The sequence below is a fragment of the Zootoca vivipara genome, chromosome 4, assembly GCF_965207765.1.
Source record: "Zootoca vivipara chromosome 4, rZooViv2.hap1.1, whole genome shotgun sequence".
Taxonomy (NCBI): Eukaryota; Metazoa; Chordata; class Lepidosauria; order Squamata; family Lacertidae; genus Zootoca; species Zootoca vivipara.
The window spans coordinates 12,017,917-12,034,742 of record NC_142587.1 but is presented as its reverse complement, the minus strand read 5'-3'; the positions used below and the strand labels follow the sequence as shown (position 1 = coordinate 12,034,742).

The window sequence follows — 16,826 nt, the reverse complement described above, 5'->3', positions numbered from 1 at the left end:
CTTCCTTGTTCATTAAGGGTTGTTGTTGGTTTATAAACTTGAGTAACATTAACCATACCTTAGTATGGAGCCCAAACCGGCTCCTTCTTAACTATGATTAAGAAGTTGTCACCACCCAAAGGCTCCAAAGCCATGAGTGAAGAGCTGCAGAAATTCAGACCATTCCCAAGGTTCGGTTGCTGTCACTCATGCATTTAACTGTGCCTGTCAACAGCTGCTTGTCCCACTCCCCACGTCATGTTCTGAAAGCACTTTCTAGCTTTCACTGCTGCTGCGCTGTGAGGCGAGAAAAAATTAAAGGCACCACAAGGATGCATTGGGATGTGTCGGAAAGGGTGTGCATTCAAATGAGCAACTTAAGAGTCATTGCCACCTTTTCTTCAAGCACTTTTTTTTTTTTTTTTTGGAGTGGGGTGGGAGATATGACATGATTGCAGGTTCCCAGGCCATCAAGACTCCCTTTCATCCATTTAAAAGGATCTTGAGCAACTTTGTAGGAAATGCAACTTGAACCCTGGGAGGAATAGAAGGATCACAGCTTGAGAAAAGTGGGTAAGACTGAAAAGAAGAGGGAAGGAAGAGGACAAATGCCTCTCTTCACAGCGTCTGTTGTTAAACTTCCAACCTAGCATGGGACATGGAAAGGGTGAATTAATTATTTCTCCTTTTTGTTGTAGGGGATGAGGATCAGAACTGGTATAGCAGATGTCAGGTTTCCCATGCCCCATCCATCCATCCATCCATCCATCCATCCTGTTGCCTAATAGCAAGCAGGCTGGTGACACTAATGACAAAGCGAGGTATTGCCAGTCTATAGGCAGCATAAGGGTGTTTGGATAGCAGTCTGAAGCTGTGGGGAGGGCAGCAGGGAGAGGAGAGAAACTATGCTGTGGTATAAAAAGCCAAGGTACAAGTGATCGTCTGGAAGATGCCTAGATTTTAACTGCTTTATTAACTCCAATTAATGTTAACCACGGCTTAGCATTATGCACGGATAAGGCTTTTGGTTAGAGTGTTCCCAAATATTCTCCCAAATAAATTTCATTTCTCCCAAATAAATTTCATTTCTGGGTTTTTGGCAATTAGTAGAATTGTCAATAGCACATATTACAAAATGGTGACAGAATTTGTTTCCCCCCCTTCCTTTCTACTTTGGCGATAGTAGTGCAAGCATGTTAACGGTTACATCAAGTATTGTCTTTTTTATTTTTATTTTAAGTAATTATTCCTAAAGGAGTGCTGCTTGGAGAGGATTTAACAGAGCATTGTATAGTTAGTATAAGAAATTTTATTCTTAATTAAAAAGTGCCTTCTTTCCTTTGCTGTCTGCTTTCTATGATCCTTTCCCCCTGAGTAGTCATTCTGTCTTATATTGTCCTCCTAATATTTTAAAATGCTTCAAGGCTTCCAAAGTATTGTTGCTATGTTTACTGTTGCTAAGGCCTTTTTGTACATTACTTTTATAGGAGAGATTACTTTATAAAAGATTTATGATTCACCATGTTGGCTTAAAATGGTAAATGTATTTATTACTTGCTAACAAGCTGTGTGTGCTGACTTCTTCGCCCCCATAAGAGAGATGTGCAAAATGGCCCTTAGAAATTACTTTGTCATATAACTTATTTCATAGTTAGAATTTGCAATGCTTGTTAATTAGATTTGTATCTCACAATTTGGTTCAAAGCAGCTTGTAGAGGTAAAATCATTAACAATAGTACCATAAAACAACGTAGGCTTAGATAAGACTTTGAAAGGGAAGTCAAGAAATGATTGCATTTCTGTTGTTAACATACAAAAGGCAGAGTGAGACTGAGGAGGTTTTTTATTGAAGATGGTGAGTCTAGTCATATCCTGGATGGCTAAGGTCATTGCGGAACTATGCTTGGGGAGAAATATTGTTGACAATACTGTACCAGGCTCCTGCAGAACCAGCCCTACCATAAAACAGAATAATGCAGCAGATGACAGTGGGGAGGTGGCAGGGGGTTGGCGGATGCAATTATACATGGCATGTAGGCAGCACAGAGCCCTCTAAGCTAGCCTGGTCCAGTAGAGGCTGCTCTCCTATTGCCAGGGTTGAACTAAGGTTCCATTTTCAATCCAATTGGCTTCTCTACAAGGAATAGAGGGGGTGCCATATCATTGTTCACCACAGACATATCTTGGGCTGTCCCTGATTCCGTGATGTAAGCATATTTACTTAATTGAATCTACCTCAATGCTATCAACCTGCTTGTCTTGTATTTGGAATTTTAAATGTGTTGGAGGAGACTGGTGGGAAGGATGCATGTGTATTGAGAAAGTATTACATCATGTGAAGATGATGAAGGGGGGGATTATAGCTAGGATTGATTAGGAAGGATAGAAATAATTCACAAGCTGCTGTTTCTGTTTCTAGGCAGCATTCAGGCACAGATGATGCAATTGTGAAAAGCCCTATTATACCAAACATTTGGATTTGAGGCAATTTAAGCTTGTCCTTTTCTTTCAGAGCAGTACATCTCTCTGATCAGATCTATGTGTAGAACAAAAATGGTGACTGGGAAGTTAGCAGTGGCTGCTTACAACTTCACATGTTGCTGCATGGAGAAGTGATTACCTGTAGCCTCTGGGCATCTGACAATGCCAGATTTTCCATAATTTCATAATTATTCAGAAAGCTGGAGAAAAGCTAAAGGACAAAGTGACATCTTCCTTTATTGCATGGCCAGAGGCCACAGATGACTGAATCTCCTTAGAGATCCACCGCATAATATGCATTTCTTATTTAGCCCTTACAACTTTCCAAACGGTACACATTCCTTTTCTTTTGCCTTATATAAAACATATTAAATTTTCACATGGCTGGAGAGTGTGTGTGCTTATGTGTTTTAGTGGATGCAGTTTGTTGTCCGAGCTTATTCAGAAGCTCTTGTATGATATGATGCGAGACAAGACCGGCTCACCTATGAGGCAAGGTGAGGCAATTACTTCAGACAGCAGGATCCATAGTGGCAGCAGATCTAGCCTCCAAGAAATGCATCACCTGCTGCCGCCACAGTGGCAGCAACAGAAATAGCACGCTTATTGGAGGCTGCCTCCCCCCCCCATGTCATCTCTACAGTGGCCTCTTGGTGAATAGGAGGCACTGCTGGTCTCCTCCCCCGTTGTTGTTGTTGTTGTTGCTGCTGCTGCTGTTGTGCTGCCCATCTCACTGGGTTTTCCAAGCTACTCTGGGCGGCTCCCAACAAAATACTAAAAACACAATAAAACACCAACCATTAAAAACTTCCCTTCAAGTGTCTTCTAAAAGTCATTTAGTTATTTATTTATTTGTTTGATATATGATGGGAGGACATTCCACAGGGCAGATGCCACTACCAAGAAGTACCTCTGCCTGGTTCCCTGTAACTTCACTTCTCACCAAGAGGGAACTGTCAAAAGGCCTTCGGAGCTAGACCTCAGTGTTCGGGCTGAACGCTGGGGGTGGAAATGCTCCTTCTAGTAGGCAGGGCCGGTCCTGATGCAAGATATATTGATTAAACCAAGCCAAAAAGTAGAATTTTCTAAGCTAAGGTTTATTTAAGACCAAACCTTAAATCAGGCACTTGTGAAAATATAAATATAAAAAAATAGGATTCTTAACTATTACATTGCTGTAGCTTGGAGATTAAATGCTAGATGAGAGACCCTACAATGTTTGTCACATAAAAATTCATTTCTGTATTGCTTCTCAGAGTTGAACTTTACATGACTACAGGAAATCAATTATTGCATATTTCACTGTTTTTTCATATGTTTAACAACAACCACCGGGGTGGGAATCTGATTAGGATTGTGTGACTGGGAGAGAAAGGATTTACTTTGCCCCCTATACACTTTTCTTGATGAAAATCCCTCATTGCTATTTGCCCTATGGAGAAAAAGTTTTCAGTACCAGTTTAACACTTCTGTGTTTTGCCCTACTGCTTTGGGACCAATTTTCATTGGGAAAACGGTACGGGGAGAAAGGGCTAATGCCCCCTTCTCCAACACTGCAGTCCTGATTAAACCCAGAGGGGTGGGGGTGGGGTACTGCTACGGGTTTTTTAAATAAAAAAGTAAGAAATCTAATCCTGGATCTCACACTGTTGGATTTAATTTGACTTTTACAGAGGAAGAACATGTGTCAGAAAGCTGGAGGAAATCCAGCTCTCACCAGAAAGCCCTATTACTTTTCTACAGACTGTATAAACTGTTTCACTTGTTTTTAATTCTATGTTGTTACCTACTCTGGAATCTTAAGGTGTGGGGTAGATAAGAAATCTTATAAAGAAAGAAAATAGTAATACAGATGAGATTATCTGAGTGATATCATATTCCAGTGTCAAACATATCCAATTCCAGACATTTCTTTGATGTTCTTCAATTAATAATTGACTAATTAAAGGAAGCAACACACCCCTGAAACCTTAATTTCTTTTCTTAATTCTTTCAGGAACTTCTATTACATCACAATGCTGAGAGACCCTGTGTCACGGTACTTGAGTGAATGGAAACATGTTCAAAGGGGTGCAACATGGAAGACTTCCCTCCACATGTGTGACGGGAGGAGCCCGACACCAGAGGAACTGCCTATGTGTTACCGAGGGGATGACTGGTCTGGGGTCAGCTTGCAGGAATTCATGAATTGTGGCCATAATTTGGCTAACAGTCGGCAGGTGCGCATGCTGGCAGACCTCAGCCTGGTTGGATGTTACAATTTGACCTTTATGAATGAAAGTGAAAGAAACATGATCCTTCTGCAAAGCGCCAAGAACAACTTGAAAAACATGGCCTTCTTTGGGCTTACAGAATTTCAGAGAAAAACTCAATATCTCTTTGAGAGGACATTTAACCTGGAGTTCATCTCTCCGTTCACTCAGTACAATATCACTCGAGCCTCTAATGTGGATATCAGTGAGTCAGTGCGGAAGCGTATCGAAGAGCTGAACTTCCTGGATATGCAGCTGTATGAATACGCTAAAGACCTATTTCTGCAGCGCTTTCAGTATGCTAAGCAAGAAGAACATGAACTAAATCGCCAAAAACGACGAGAGGAGCGAAAATTTTTGCGTGAACAGAAGGTCCACGAATGGCAAAAAGAAGAGGAAGCAGAAACACTAGCTGTTACTGAGGATTACAACAGTCAGGTGGAACGGTGGTGAATTTCCCTTGTGTGTATACATACACACTCACACTAAGAGACACTGATATTTCATTGAACTTAATCATTCAACTGTGAATAGATATGTGGGACTCCTATTGTTCTGATAAATGAGAAAGAGTCTCTCAGCCATCCTTCCGCATTTTATGTTTTGGCTTTTTAGATTTTGTCATTTAAGAAAACAGTATGTTGTGCTTTTCAGTCCGCCTTAATCAGTGTTATTTGATTGGCTGTTGAATAGCTTACTATTTATTGTTTGTTTATTATACTTACTGTTTATCCTGACTTTCCTGACACATATATTTCCAAGTAGGCTTACAGTGAACATCAAAATACATTAATAAAATCAGAATAAACAATATCAAAAATATAACAAGTTATCAGGCTCCTTGTCACGGGGTGGTTGGTGGCCGATGACCCTGTGGAAGGAGAAGAGATGCTTCAGCTGGAACGGGAACAGGCTCCCGGTGTTATCTTTACCTACCTGCCTGCCTCCCTCTCCTGGAAGAATCCTTTCCACATAGCAACCAGTGTCTTCCAGTGCGTTGCCCTTACCTTGATCTTAAGGTTTTTCCTTATGACAGTATTTACAATGGAAGCTTGAAAGGAGGGTGGAAATGAAAGCTCATGCCACAGTATCAGTTTCACTTATATACAAAGATTTGTCATGGTTGGTCTTCTAGTCCATTGTAAATTGTACTGTGTATGTTTGTGGTGACTATAACAGAGAAAAACCTGCTGCCCTTCAACTATTTACAGGCAATCTTTTATTTCAGGGAAGAAGTCTGATGTCTAATTTCATGATTTGTCCTAAACCTTGGATTGTGTTAAGAAATGCTTGAAGGCAGCCTAAATCCAATTTATGCTTTTTAAGTAGCCAAAGTACACAGGCCGACACAGTAACTAGCATACTTTTAAAGAAGCAGTACAGTGGTACCTCGGTTTGCAACCGCAATCCGTTACGTGGAGGCGGTCGCTCAAATTGCTCGCTCGCCGATAGAGCACATTTGCGCAGGCACGCGCTGCGCAGATCGCTTCTGCGCATCCGAGCACCGCGGAACCCGGATGTAAACACTTCTGGGTCCGCGGTGGTCGGAAACCGAAGCGGTTGCAAACGGAGGCAGTCACAAACCAAGGTTTGACTGTATTGGCTACTTCAGAATTTTGAGAGCACAAAATTCAGGGCAACAGACTTGGTTGTCTTGATAGTATTTTTCCAGAGCGGGGCTGGGGGCAGGGCGGGGTTATAAAGGATCCAGTCAGAGTATAATGTAGTAAAGTACTGACCTGAATATATTCCTCAAATTTATGTATTAGGGTTTTTCACGGATATAACTTTTATAGTGTGACCCATGGCCAATGTGGTGTAGTGGTTAAGAGCGGTAGACTCGTAATCTGGTGAACCAGGTTCGAGTCTCCGCTTCTCCACATGCAGCTGCTGGGTGACCTTTCGCTAGTCACAGCCCCACTCACCTCACAGAGTGTTTGTTGTGGGGGAGGAAGGAAAAGGAGATTGTTAGCCACTTTGAGACTCCGGGTAGTGATAAAACGGGATATCAAATCCAAACTACTCTTCTTCTTCTTCTTCTTCCTCTTCCTCTTCCTCTTCCTCCTCCTCCTCCTCCACCTCCACCTCCACCTCCTCCACCTCCCATGCCACTTATGTTTGTGCACAGATTCATGTGTCCCCAGTATCCCCGGTTCTGGAACTTTCATAATCTTTAGGGACGTCTTTAGTGCACAGAGCAAAATTTGAAACTAAAAACTACACGTCTAAAGATTTTTATTGCATTCTAACAAGACTTTCATATGCTGGGCTGGAATAAGGAATGGTGAGTTGGTTAGGGGATTGCCCCAGGTGCCTTAATTGAGGGGCCCCCAAAATACTTATTTATGTTATACATATTATTTTACAAAAATAGCATTTATATTTATTTATATAGATAGATAATGTGAGGTGATATTATTGGATTTTGCTTTAAAATATGAGAATGGGTTAAATGCTGCAGAAATTTCATCAGAAATCAAAAGCTTGAAGAGCCAGACACTACCAAATCTCCCAGTTCCAGAGTCAGCAACAAATTTAGACCTCTTGAAATTAATTGTGAATATTCTGTTACAGTGTCTTATCCAAAGTTAGGAACATACTTGCTGTTTATCGTTTTATTACAACCTTTTGTCGATTTTTTATGTTAGAAAATACGGGGTTGGCTTATAGATGCATTTCATGTTTGCCAAAGGAGTCAAGCTATAGTTTTGGTTCTACTCATTCATATGACAAAATTAGAAATATGGGTGATAAAATTCCACAAACATTTATTTCAAGGATCAAATTATTTCACCAAAAGTTGGGTAAAGTTTCTGCAGCTTTAATGCTTAGATATGAGAGGATTTAGAATGTTTCACTTTTGAATCTAGTGATTTCGGATATTTGATAAATCTTACCTGCATCACTTTGCTTTAAGATTCCTGCTCATTGCAAAAACCTATTGATTTCAGTGAGTTTACTCTAAGTATGATAGACAAAGCAATCCACCACTACCCTTATGCCTGGCTGAGGCAACTTGGCTAGGCAGAGTTGTCCCTCTTCCCTGCTTTCCTGGCTCAGACAGCCTCCTGCCAGCTGCTGCCACCAGATTGATGCCATCATCATTTCCATCAGTGCTGATCTCCCCCTTCCACCTGTTATATGGGCATATGCGTTGCCCAGACAAGACCCCCCTCTTGACTTCGCTGATATGGTCCAAAGGAAAGCAGAGAAATTTGGCACCTGCTTGGCTGCAGGACTTGCTCGAATACAAGGTCTACAGGTATATAAGGCATCATCATACAACAGAAAGCCCCAAAACAAGGCATTCAAGGGGAAGGAGGCTGAATCCCAGGCCAGCCTTGCTGCCATTGTGTGACAGCACTGGGCATGATCCAAGCCCAATTGTGCTTCCCCACTTTTCAGCTGCAGCCACCATGAAGATCAGGTCTGCAGATGCAGCAATTATTCTGCTGCTCCCCAAAGCCATACCCATGGTGTTGAGTAATTTAGATTGTGCCCTTGGATATCACCCCTTGTTTTCATTTACTTTAATAATGTATTCTGTCTTAATACTACAGTTCTTAAAGCTATCTTCTTTTCAAGGCATTCAAAAAACGATCCATGCATTGTATTTCAGAATTCAAGCTGTCATATCTGAGTTTTCCATATGTCTGAAATTCAGATGGAAAACACAGCAACCAGGATAAGCAGATCCTCTTAATGGCACAAAGAAGTTGGTTTTGAGATGAACTGTTCTTTTTGAAGTGTTGGTGCACTTTCAAGCTAATATTAGATACCTTTGCATGAAATCCTACCTACTCTTTATTACCGGTAGTTGTATGTAGAGCATGCTGCTTTCCCAGCTAACAGTGTTATTGCTGGTTATCTGACATATTTGGGAAACCAGATCCCACTCTGCTCTTGTTTGTCTCATTGGGGCTTGGTGCAATTTAGAACAGGAAACAGGTGCACTAAGAGAGCAGCAGAAGGTCAGGAAACTGGAAGGGTATTGAACACGTAGTTGGCAGCGAAATCAGTATAAGAAATAAGGAGACACCAGGACAAGAGATTCTACTCATGGAGATTCTTAGGTTCCTTTCTCTTCTAAGTAAGCTGATTTTTAGCATGATAGCTGGTAACAGCCCTGATGATCTGGCTCTCGGGGCAGCTTAGAGGTATGTGGTTGTTTCATGAATTGAGAAAAGCTTGTGAAAAATGCCTCTATCTGCCTCCTTTTCTTCTGCAGCCTGCCACTAAGTAGACAGAACCAGTGTGACCTGAAGCAGAGGACTTTGGCTTTCAAGAGTTGGCCTGTACTTTCCATCTTGAGCTATATAGTCCATTCTTTAGTATCTGCTTCCTGGTTTTGCTCTGCCACTTCTGATCTTTGCCCTGGTTCATCATGGAGCTTGTTATTTTTTTATCAGACTGCTTTTCTGGTTGCTCCCTCAGGCTTTCCTATGCACTCATCTGTTACTGATGGTTGTTTTGCCATGAACCCTTTGTTCAGGGGCTTTAACTCCAGGACTTGCAGAGGACTTGCAGAATTAGAATCAAATCAGAATGCTTCCATGCTTCTGCCTAATTTGTAAATTAGGTGCCATCTTTATCTAATTCATAAATTGAGCAATGCCTAGGTCTTGCCTATGAAACGCTCAGAAATTGATACATTACTGTCTGATAAAATTTGCAGTCTGGTGTCAAATTAATGTCTAGTTTTGACTGAAACTAGACACAATTCTGAAGATCCATAATTAGGATCCTCTGTTGTTTAAATTAAAATTGTGAATCAGTGGATCTGGGGAGGGACATTCTAATCCTTTCCCCTGTGTTTTCCCAGTTAAAACAACCCTCCTCTGAAATTGCATTTTCCCCATAGGAAACGAAACTGCTCAAGGAAGGGCATTTTAACTGGGAAAAACACTGTAGTGGGAAAGAGCTAACAACATCTCTCCCCATGCTTTAGTCCCAATCCAATTCATTTTCCTGTGTGGGTGCCTTTTTAAAAAAAGTGGAAAATTATAGTCATGGATCTTTCACATCATTTCACTTTTGTTTTGATGAAATTGCCATTTCCTTTAAAACTTTGTTTATTTAATTAATCATGCAGTGAGGTGGCAGATTTATAAGTCAAGCAGAAGTTTTGCTCCGTTCAATTTTACAAAACTGACGGAAGCTTTGTTTAGATCTCAAATTAGGCAAAGGTGTCACTAATCTTAGGAATTAGGCAGAGGTTATGTGACTGAAGTAGTAATGTTTCCAGTTTCATGAATTAGGCAGAAGATTTGTTTAATTTGAAAATTATCAAAAGGCAGTGCCTAATTTGTAACATAAAACAACATTTTGCTTATTGCATTAACAAAACAGTTCCACCAATTTAGCATAACAAGCCTTTGGCAAGAACTCTTTAAAAGCCTATTTGTAATCTAATTATTATCCACCAGCCCCCTTTTTAAAAGCTACAAAAGAGTTTCTAAGCCCTTTCATGTTCTCTGTGATAATTTGTTGATAGACTCTGTCGCATCAGCAAAAAAGATGCTTAACTATAAACAGAAGGCCACATTCACAGCTTGCTTCCTCTAGATTTCCATTCCAGTTTCAGTGCTGATATTATCATGCAGCTTCAAATGAGGTCAGAAAATAGCTATTGTCAATTCACACTGCACGTTTTCATCCTATACACTGATGTGGCAAAATAAAAAAAATTCCTTCAGTAGCACCTTAAAGACCAAATAAGTTTTTATTTTGGTATGAGCTTTCGTGTGCATGCACACTTCTTCAGATACAGTGAAATGGAAGTTTCCAGGCACTTATGTAGAGAAGGGATGGGGAGGGGGGATCACTCAGAAGGGTGGTGGAAATGGGTGATTGACTGACTGATAGCTGTTGATGACCGCAAACGACTGCAAATGGTTTTGCATGAAAAAGCAAGGGTTGAGATGGCTGAAGATCGCTTATCATGTATAATGAGATAAGAATCCGATATCTCTGTTCAAACCAGGTCCCTCCATGGTTTTGAGCTTGGTGATAAGTTGCAATTCAGCAACTTCTCTTTCCAGTCTATTTCTGAATTTTTTTTGTAGTAAGACAGCTACTTTGAGATCTTGTATAGAATGTCCTGGGAGATTGAAGTGTTCTCCTACTGGTTTTTCTGTCTTCTGGTTCCTGATGTCAGATTTATGTCCATTTATCCTTTGGCGTAGGGTTTGGCCTGTTTGTCCAATATAGAGAGCTGAAGGGCACTGTTGGCATTTGATGGCATACACAATGTTAGAAGATGAGCAATTAAATAGTCCTGAGATGGTATGTTGGATGTTGTTGGGGCCAGTAATGGTGTTGTCTGGGTGTATGTGGCAGCAAAGTTGGCAAGTTCATTCTCCAAGCGCAGATCCTTTTGTAGCCAAAGCAGCAGCACCCATTCACAAGGATTCTCCCCACACAGAAAAGGGGGAAACCCAAATGGTTGCAGCTACCACTTTATAATATTAAAGTTCTGGTTCTTAGGAAATTATTTCATGTCAAAACAAGACCATAATACTTCTACTTGGATGCTGCAAAAGAACTTTCTCTTCTCTGTAGAGAGAGTCTGCTGCTTGTTCTTTTACTAAGTGTGCCCAATACACCTGAATGTTTTCAGTAGTAATTGGCTGGAGGTCCCCACTGAGCAAAAAGCTCTCTACCCTAGCATTTTTACCAAGTTATTTTTGGCAACAAATTAATCAATATCTTTCATAGACCGGGCTTTCTCTAAACTTGTCAGTTTATTCTAATGTATGTATTTGCACCAAACCCACATTTTTCTGCCCCAAGAGTTGTGCAGCCTGCCGTCCCTCGTGGGACTTTGAGCAGCAATAAGAATGTAAAAAATTGGTCTCAAATATTATTGTACAATTTATCTTATGGAAACAAGACCACTGCTTTAAAAAACAGTCTTGTTTTTTTGTGGCTGTTTGAGATAGCCCAATCTGATGCTTCAAAGAAAAGGCTGGTAGAAGCAAAATTATTCAGCTGCAAAAATTATGGAGCTAAATACAATGTCATTGTTTTATTTATACTCATGTCAGCCCATTGGGTTACAGTAGGCAGTATTCTTCAGCCTTGAGTCTTGAGATGTTGGACTGCAACTCCCATCATTCTGGCCATTGGCTAAACTGACTTGGGATGTCTTGGAGCAGAGAAATATAAATGGTATGTTTCTGTTCTGGAGGTTTGCAATTTAAAACAGGAGGAGCAGCAACACAAGGAAACAACAAAACAAACACAATTTTATTGGCTGGCCAACTTCTGTGTTTGGGATGTTACTCTGTTCTCCCTTCCTAGAGGAAGACCCATGTTAGTCTTTCAGCAAAGTCAACAAAGAGTCTTGTGTCACACAAGACTCTTTGTTGACCTGTTCTCCATGGCATTTCTGGAGGAAACATTGGCTTTAGATCCATTTCAGTCCAGTTTCCACCCTGGTTTCCGGACCAAGACAGCTCTGGTCACCCTAATGGATGATCTCCGTAGACAACTGGATCAAGGCAGGTCGGGACTGCTGATTCTCTTAGATTTGTCAGCAGCCTTTGATATGGTCGGTCATGATCTTCTGGACCACTGCCTCGCCGATGTGGGGATACGGAGCACAGCTCAACAATGGCTGTGCTCTATTATCTCTGGTCAGGGACAGAGGATGGCGCTAGGGAGGGAGATGTCGCCGCGCCTTTCCTTGCTGTATGGAGTGCCACAGGGTGCAATCCTCTCCCTAATGCTTTTTAACATCTTTATGCGCCCCCTTGCCCAGATTGTCCAGAGCTTTGGGCTGGGTTGTCACCAATATGCTGATGACTCCCAGCTCTATCTGCTAATGGATGGCCACACCGACAGCCCCAGACACACTGACCAGATGCTTGGAGGCTGTGGCTAGATGGTTTCATGGGAGCCAATTGAAACTAAATCCTTCGAAGACAGAGGTCCTCTGGCTGGGTCCGGATGGCATGGGGATGAGGGACCAACTCCCTTCTCTTGCGGGGGCCCAATTAGTGCCAGTGCCTTCCGTTAAGAGTTTAGGTGTAATTCTTGACGCTTCCCTTTCCATGGAGGTGCAGGTTACAGCAACAGCTGAGGTGACATTTTTCCATCTTCGCCGCATTAAGCAGTTGGTCCCATACCTCTCCCGCCCCAATCTGGCCACAGTGATCCATGCGACGGTCACCTCCAGGCTTGACTACTGTAATTCGCTCTATGCGGGGCTGCCCTAGAAACTGTCCCAGAAACTCCAGCGGATGCAGAATGCTGCAGTGAGGCTCCTCACGGGGTCCCTGCCATGGGAGCATATTCACCCAGTGCTTTACCAGTTGCACTGGCTCCTGGTGGAGTATAGGGTCAGGTTCAAGGTGCTGGTTTTGACCTTTAAAGCCCTTTGTGGCTTAGGGCCCTCATATTTACGGGACCACCTCTCCTGGTATGCCCCGCAGAGGACCTTAAGGTCCATGAATAACCATAGTTTAGAGGTCCCGGGCTCTAAGGAAGTCAGACTATCCTCCTTCAGGGCCAACGCCTTTTCAGTGATTGCTCTGAGCTGGTGGAATGCTCTGTCCCATCAGTCTAGGGCCCTACAGAACTTAACCTCCTTCTGCCGGGCCTGTAAGACAGAGCTATTCTGCCTGGCCTTTAATTCAAACTCAACTTGATCTTTTATTTCCCTTTTCTCCCCCCCCCCCTTATGAAGAGTACCTGCTCTGGGACCCCACAGCTAATTCTCCCCTGGCCTCCTAGCCCGAGTAGGACTAATTTAGCCAGCTAGCCCTGGTGACTAATGTTTATTGGATGGATTTCCCCCAAATTGATTTTTGAACTTTGAATTTTATTGTTATTCATGCTTTTATACTGTATTTCATGCTGTTTTTATGTTGTATTACAATTAAGTGTTTTAAATTTGTTGATAGCTGCCCTGAGCCCGGGTTTCTGAACCGGGAAGGGCGCGGTATAAATCAATAATAATAATAATAATAATAATAATAATAATAATAATAATAATAATAATCTCTCCTTATAGGAATCTTCATCATATGCATTTCACATTGGCTTGAACTGTTCCCCCACCCCCACCCCAACAGTTTCTGACTTCATTCTCTAAACAAAATATGACTGATATATAAGGAGTGTGTTTTATGTGAAGATAATTGTGTGACTACTAAAAGCAGATCTGCACACAGCATATTTTTATTCTTCTCTCACTAAACTTTTCAAAAAATACCGTGATAAATGAACATATGTCTGAGGATCAATTCATATATTTCAGCTGTTGTGTAGAAGACACTGGAGGTCCTTCAGCTCCACACAATTCGAGTGTTGCTTGCCAAGTAAATCAATTCCATTACATTAAGAGTTTTCACACCATTATTTCACATTCTTGGCGGCAGCTGGAGCTGACTTGTCACCACGCAAGGGGGATTTTTGTCTGTATCATGACTGGGAAAGGGAGGCATACACCTCCTCACATGCTGGGTTCCAATAACTATTGGGGGCTCTGCATTTGCAATTAATTAAATAAAAAATGAAAATGTAATGGCACCCTATGCCTTAGGCGTAAGATGTAGCTTGGCTCGGCCACTAAATCTGACCAGGGAAACTAACTTGTTTTGATAGACAGCCATGCCATCTGCCAGACTGCATATCTGTTGGATTTAGGGTTAAGGATTGGGGTCCAGAGTTGAAAGTGACAATGTAATCAGCTAAAATGCATTTAAATTGCTTGTGTTTCAGTGGCACTTTCAGGTAATTGGTTTTGCTATATGCACCTGTTCTGGCCCTCGCTCAACAGTGACTCCTTGACTCAGACAGGGCTTGATTTTGATTAGTGTTGGAACGCAGCTGTGAATGCAGATTACTCTGTCACTAAGTGATGCTTCTGTTTGTTATTTCCCCACTTCATTGGCTTTCCAGTGTCGTGAAGTAATTCCTAAATTTACCTCTGATTTCTGTTGATTTATGAGAATGGACCCTTGTGGAACGTCCCTACATTCCCATGAAACACAAGATGTAATGTATGGTGCTACAACTTCCAGGCCCAACAGGCAGAACCTTTGCATGTAGGGGAGGAGAAAATAGGGCTATCCCCCAAGCAAGTTCCCAGAATTCCTTTTGTGTTTCTAGAGAGTCGATTAAAATTTGAACCCTTCAGGAGACTATGGGCCAGGCATCCCCAAACTTTGGCCCTCCAGATGTTTTGGACTACAATTCCCATCTCCCCCGACCACTGGTCCTATTAGCTAGGGATCATGGGAGTTGTAGGCCAAAGCATCTGGAGTATGCTATGGAGTATGTGAGCATACAGGCTAATCGTATTGTTCATTCTAGCTGTAACAGTGGGACATGACTTGGGCTATCACAGCTAAAGCCACACACTGGCCCTGGCAAATGAGAGCAGAACTGTCCTATTCCACTTCCTGCCAGGGAAACTCCCTACCTGTCAACAAATCACAAGATGGCTGTGGGGACTGCCATAACTCTCTCTGACATCAATGTTACACAAGTACTGTTTTCCATGGGTGAAAGCTATGCAACCAGGAGACGGGCATATATACTGTATGCATTGGTCTTTCCCTGTAGGCTTGTTAGTGACACCAGCAACATTCTCCAATATGTGGAGTCAGAAAATCACTGGTGGTTTGCTGACCTCACTTGGAAGATAATAGAATTCAATGGCTAGACAATAAAATGGGTTCCTGCATGCAGTGTGTGTATGTGTGTGTGTGTGTATTTAAAGCAGTGTTGGCCAAACTTGCCCCTCCAGCGGTTTTTGGACTACAGTTCCCATCATCCCTGACCACTGGTCCTGTTAGCTAGGGGTGATGGGAGTTGTAGTCCAAAAACCGCTGGAGGGGCAAGTTTGGCCATCACTGGTTTAAAGGAATGAGAGATAGGGCATGGTAAAGAGGTTGCTTGAGGGAGCAAAAGAGAGCCCATCGGAATCTGCAGGGAGAAAGGAGTATGGTCACCAGTAGGTCCTGATATGTTAGACCGTGCTCAGGGTTCCTAATAAATTTAATACTCCCAAGAAAGAAGCAGACTGCAACTGTCTGTTAAGAAAATGCTTCCCATAAGCTTGCACTTTTTTCTTCCCTTCACAGCCTGGTTTCTTAATTCTCCCTCCATTTCCAATCTTCTTCTCTCATTCAAGTACTGGGAAGAAAAATTGGGATTCTCTGTTGCTTGCCATGATGTTGGCAAAAGGCTAAGCTAATGAATAAATTACTGGTCCTTCTTCCTTTGGGACTCTTCCCTTGTTTATGTGCAATAGTATGTATGGATTCTACTACTACTACATGATTGTATTGTGGATGTCCTATTGTTTTTAATAGTGTAGAAGATAGTTTGCAGGACTGACTTTTCATGGATGTAAAGCACAATATGATGAATATTTTCCATGTTAAATTATAGTGATGTCTAAAATAAATTGTTTTCCCCATCATTGTCAATGATTTTCAGTAAAAATTGAGACGATGTTTAGTAAAACTTCTAAAGAAGCTGTAAAAATGATTATGGATGGAGAAACACATTTTATTGAATATAACTGAAGTGTGACTTAAATATAAACAGCAAATAAATATTGACTGCATTTGTAAAGCAGGAAATTTTTGTTTTGTAATGAAATCTCAGAGGGATCAAGTTAATGTGTGTGGATAGTTTATTCTCCTATGTTGGAGAGCAATCCTATAGCATGATCCACCGGTATGAGCAGGTTAGGATCCAGCAGATCTCTAGCTAAGCTGGAAGGCTCCTGGTACTGCCAGTCTATACTAGTTTAGCTCCCTCATCCTCATTTTAGCAGCAGATATGCTGGCATATCTCCCCCATTCCAGCTGTGTCGGGACCCAGCTGGCTGAGTCAAGCCTTTTGGATTTTAAGCTGGTGTAAGGCTTGAAAAGGGGGCATGCTGCGAGCATGCTGAGGGTAGGATCAAAGAAGGGAGACTTAGGCTAGATCCTAAGCCAATTCAGTTTCATGTTACCCGGCAACATGATATAATCTACAGGTGAAACTCGAAAAAATAGAATATCATCGAAAAGTGCATTTATTTCAGTAATACAACTTAAAAGGTGAAACCAATATATGAGATAGATACATGACCTGCAAAGCAAGATATGTCAA

The 16,826-nt window shown here is 41.8% G+C and overlaps 1 protein-coding gene and 1 long non-coding RNA gene across 2 annotated transcripts in view; both read left to right on the top strand.

The window, feature by feature from the left end:
* HS6ST3 (heparan sulfate 6-O-sulfotransferase 3) overlaps nucleotides 1-5,534 on the top strand; it is a 150,286-nt gene extending 144,752 nt beyond the window's left edge. Inside the window, exon 2 of the mRNA XM_088667515.1 lies at nucleotides 4,457-5,534. Coding sequence (XP_088523641.1) covers nucleotides 4,457-5,165 — 709 coding nt within the window. The 3' untranslated portion in view covers nucleotides 5,166-5,534. The remainder of the gene's footprint in view (nucleotides 1-4,456) is intronic.
* An 894-nt stretch (nucleotides 5,535-6,428) lies between these two features.
* On the top strand, nucleotides 6,429-16,301 carry LOC148685841 (uncharacterized). Its single transcript, XR_015949451.1, has 2 exons — nucleotides 6,429-10,381; nucleotides 11,057-16,301. It is a non-coding gene; the product is annotated as an uncharacterized LOC148685841 (long non-coding RNA).
* Nucleotides 16,302-16,826: the final 525 nt, after the last annotated feature.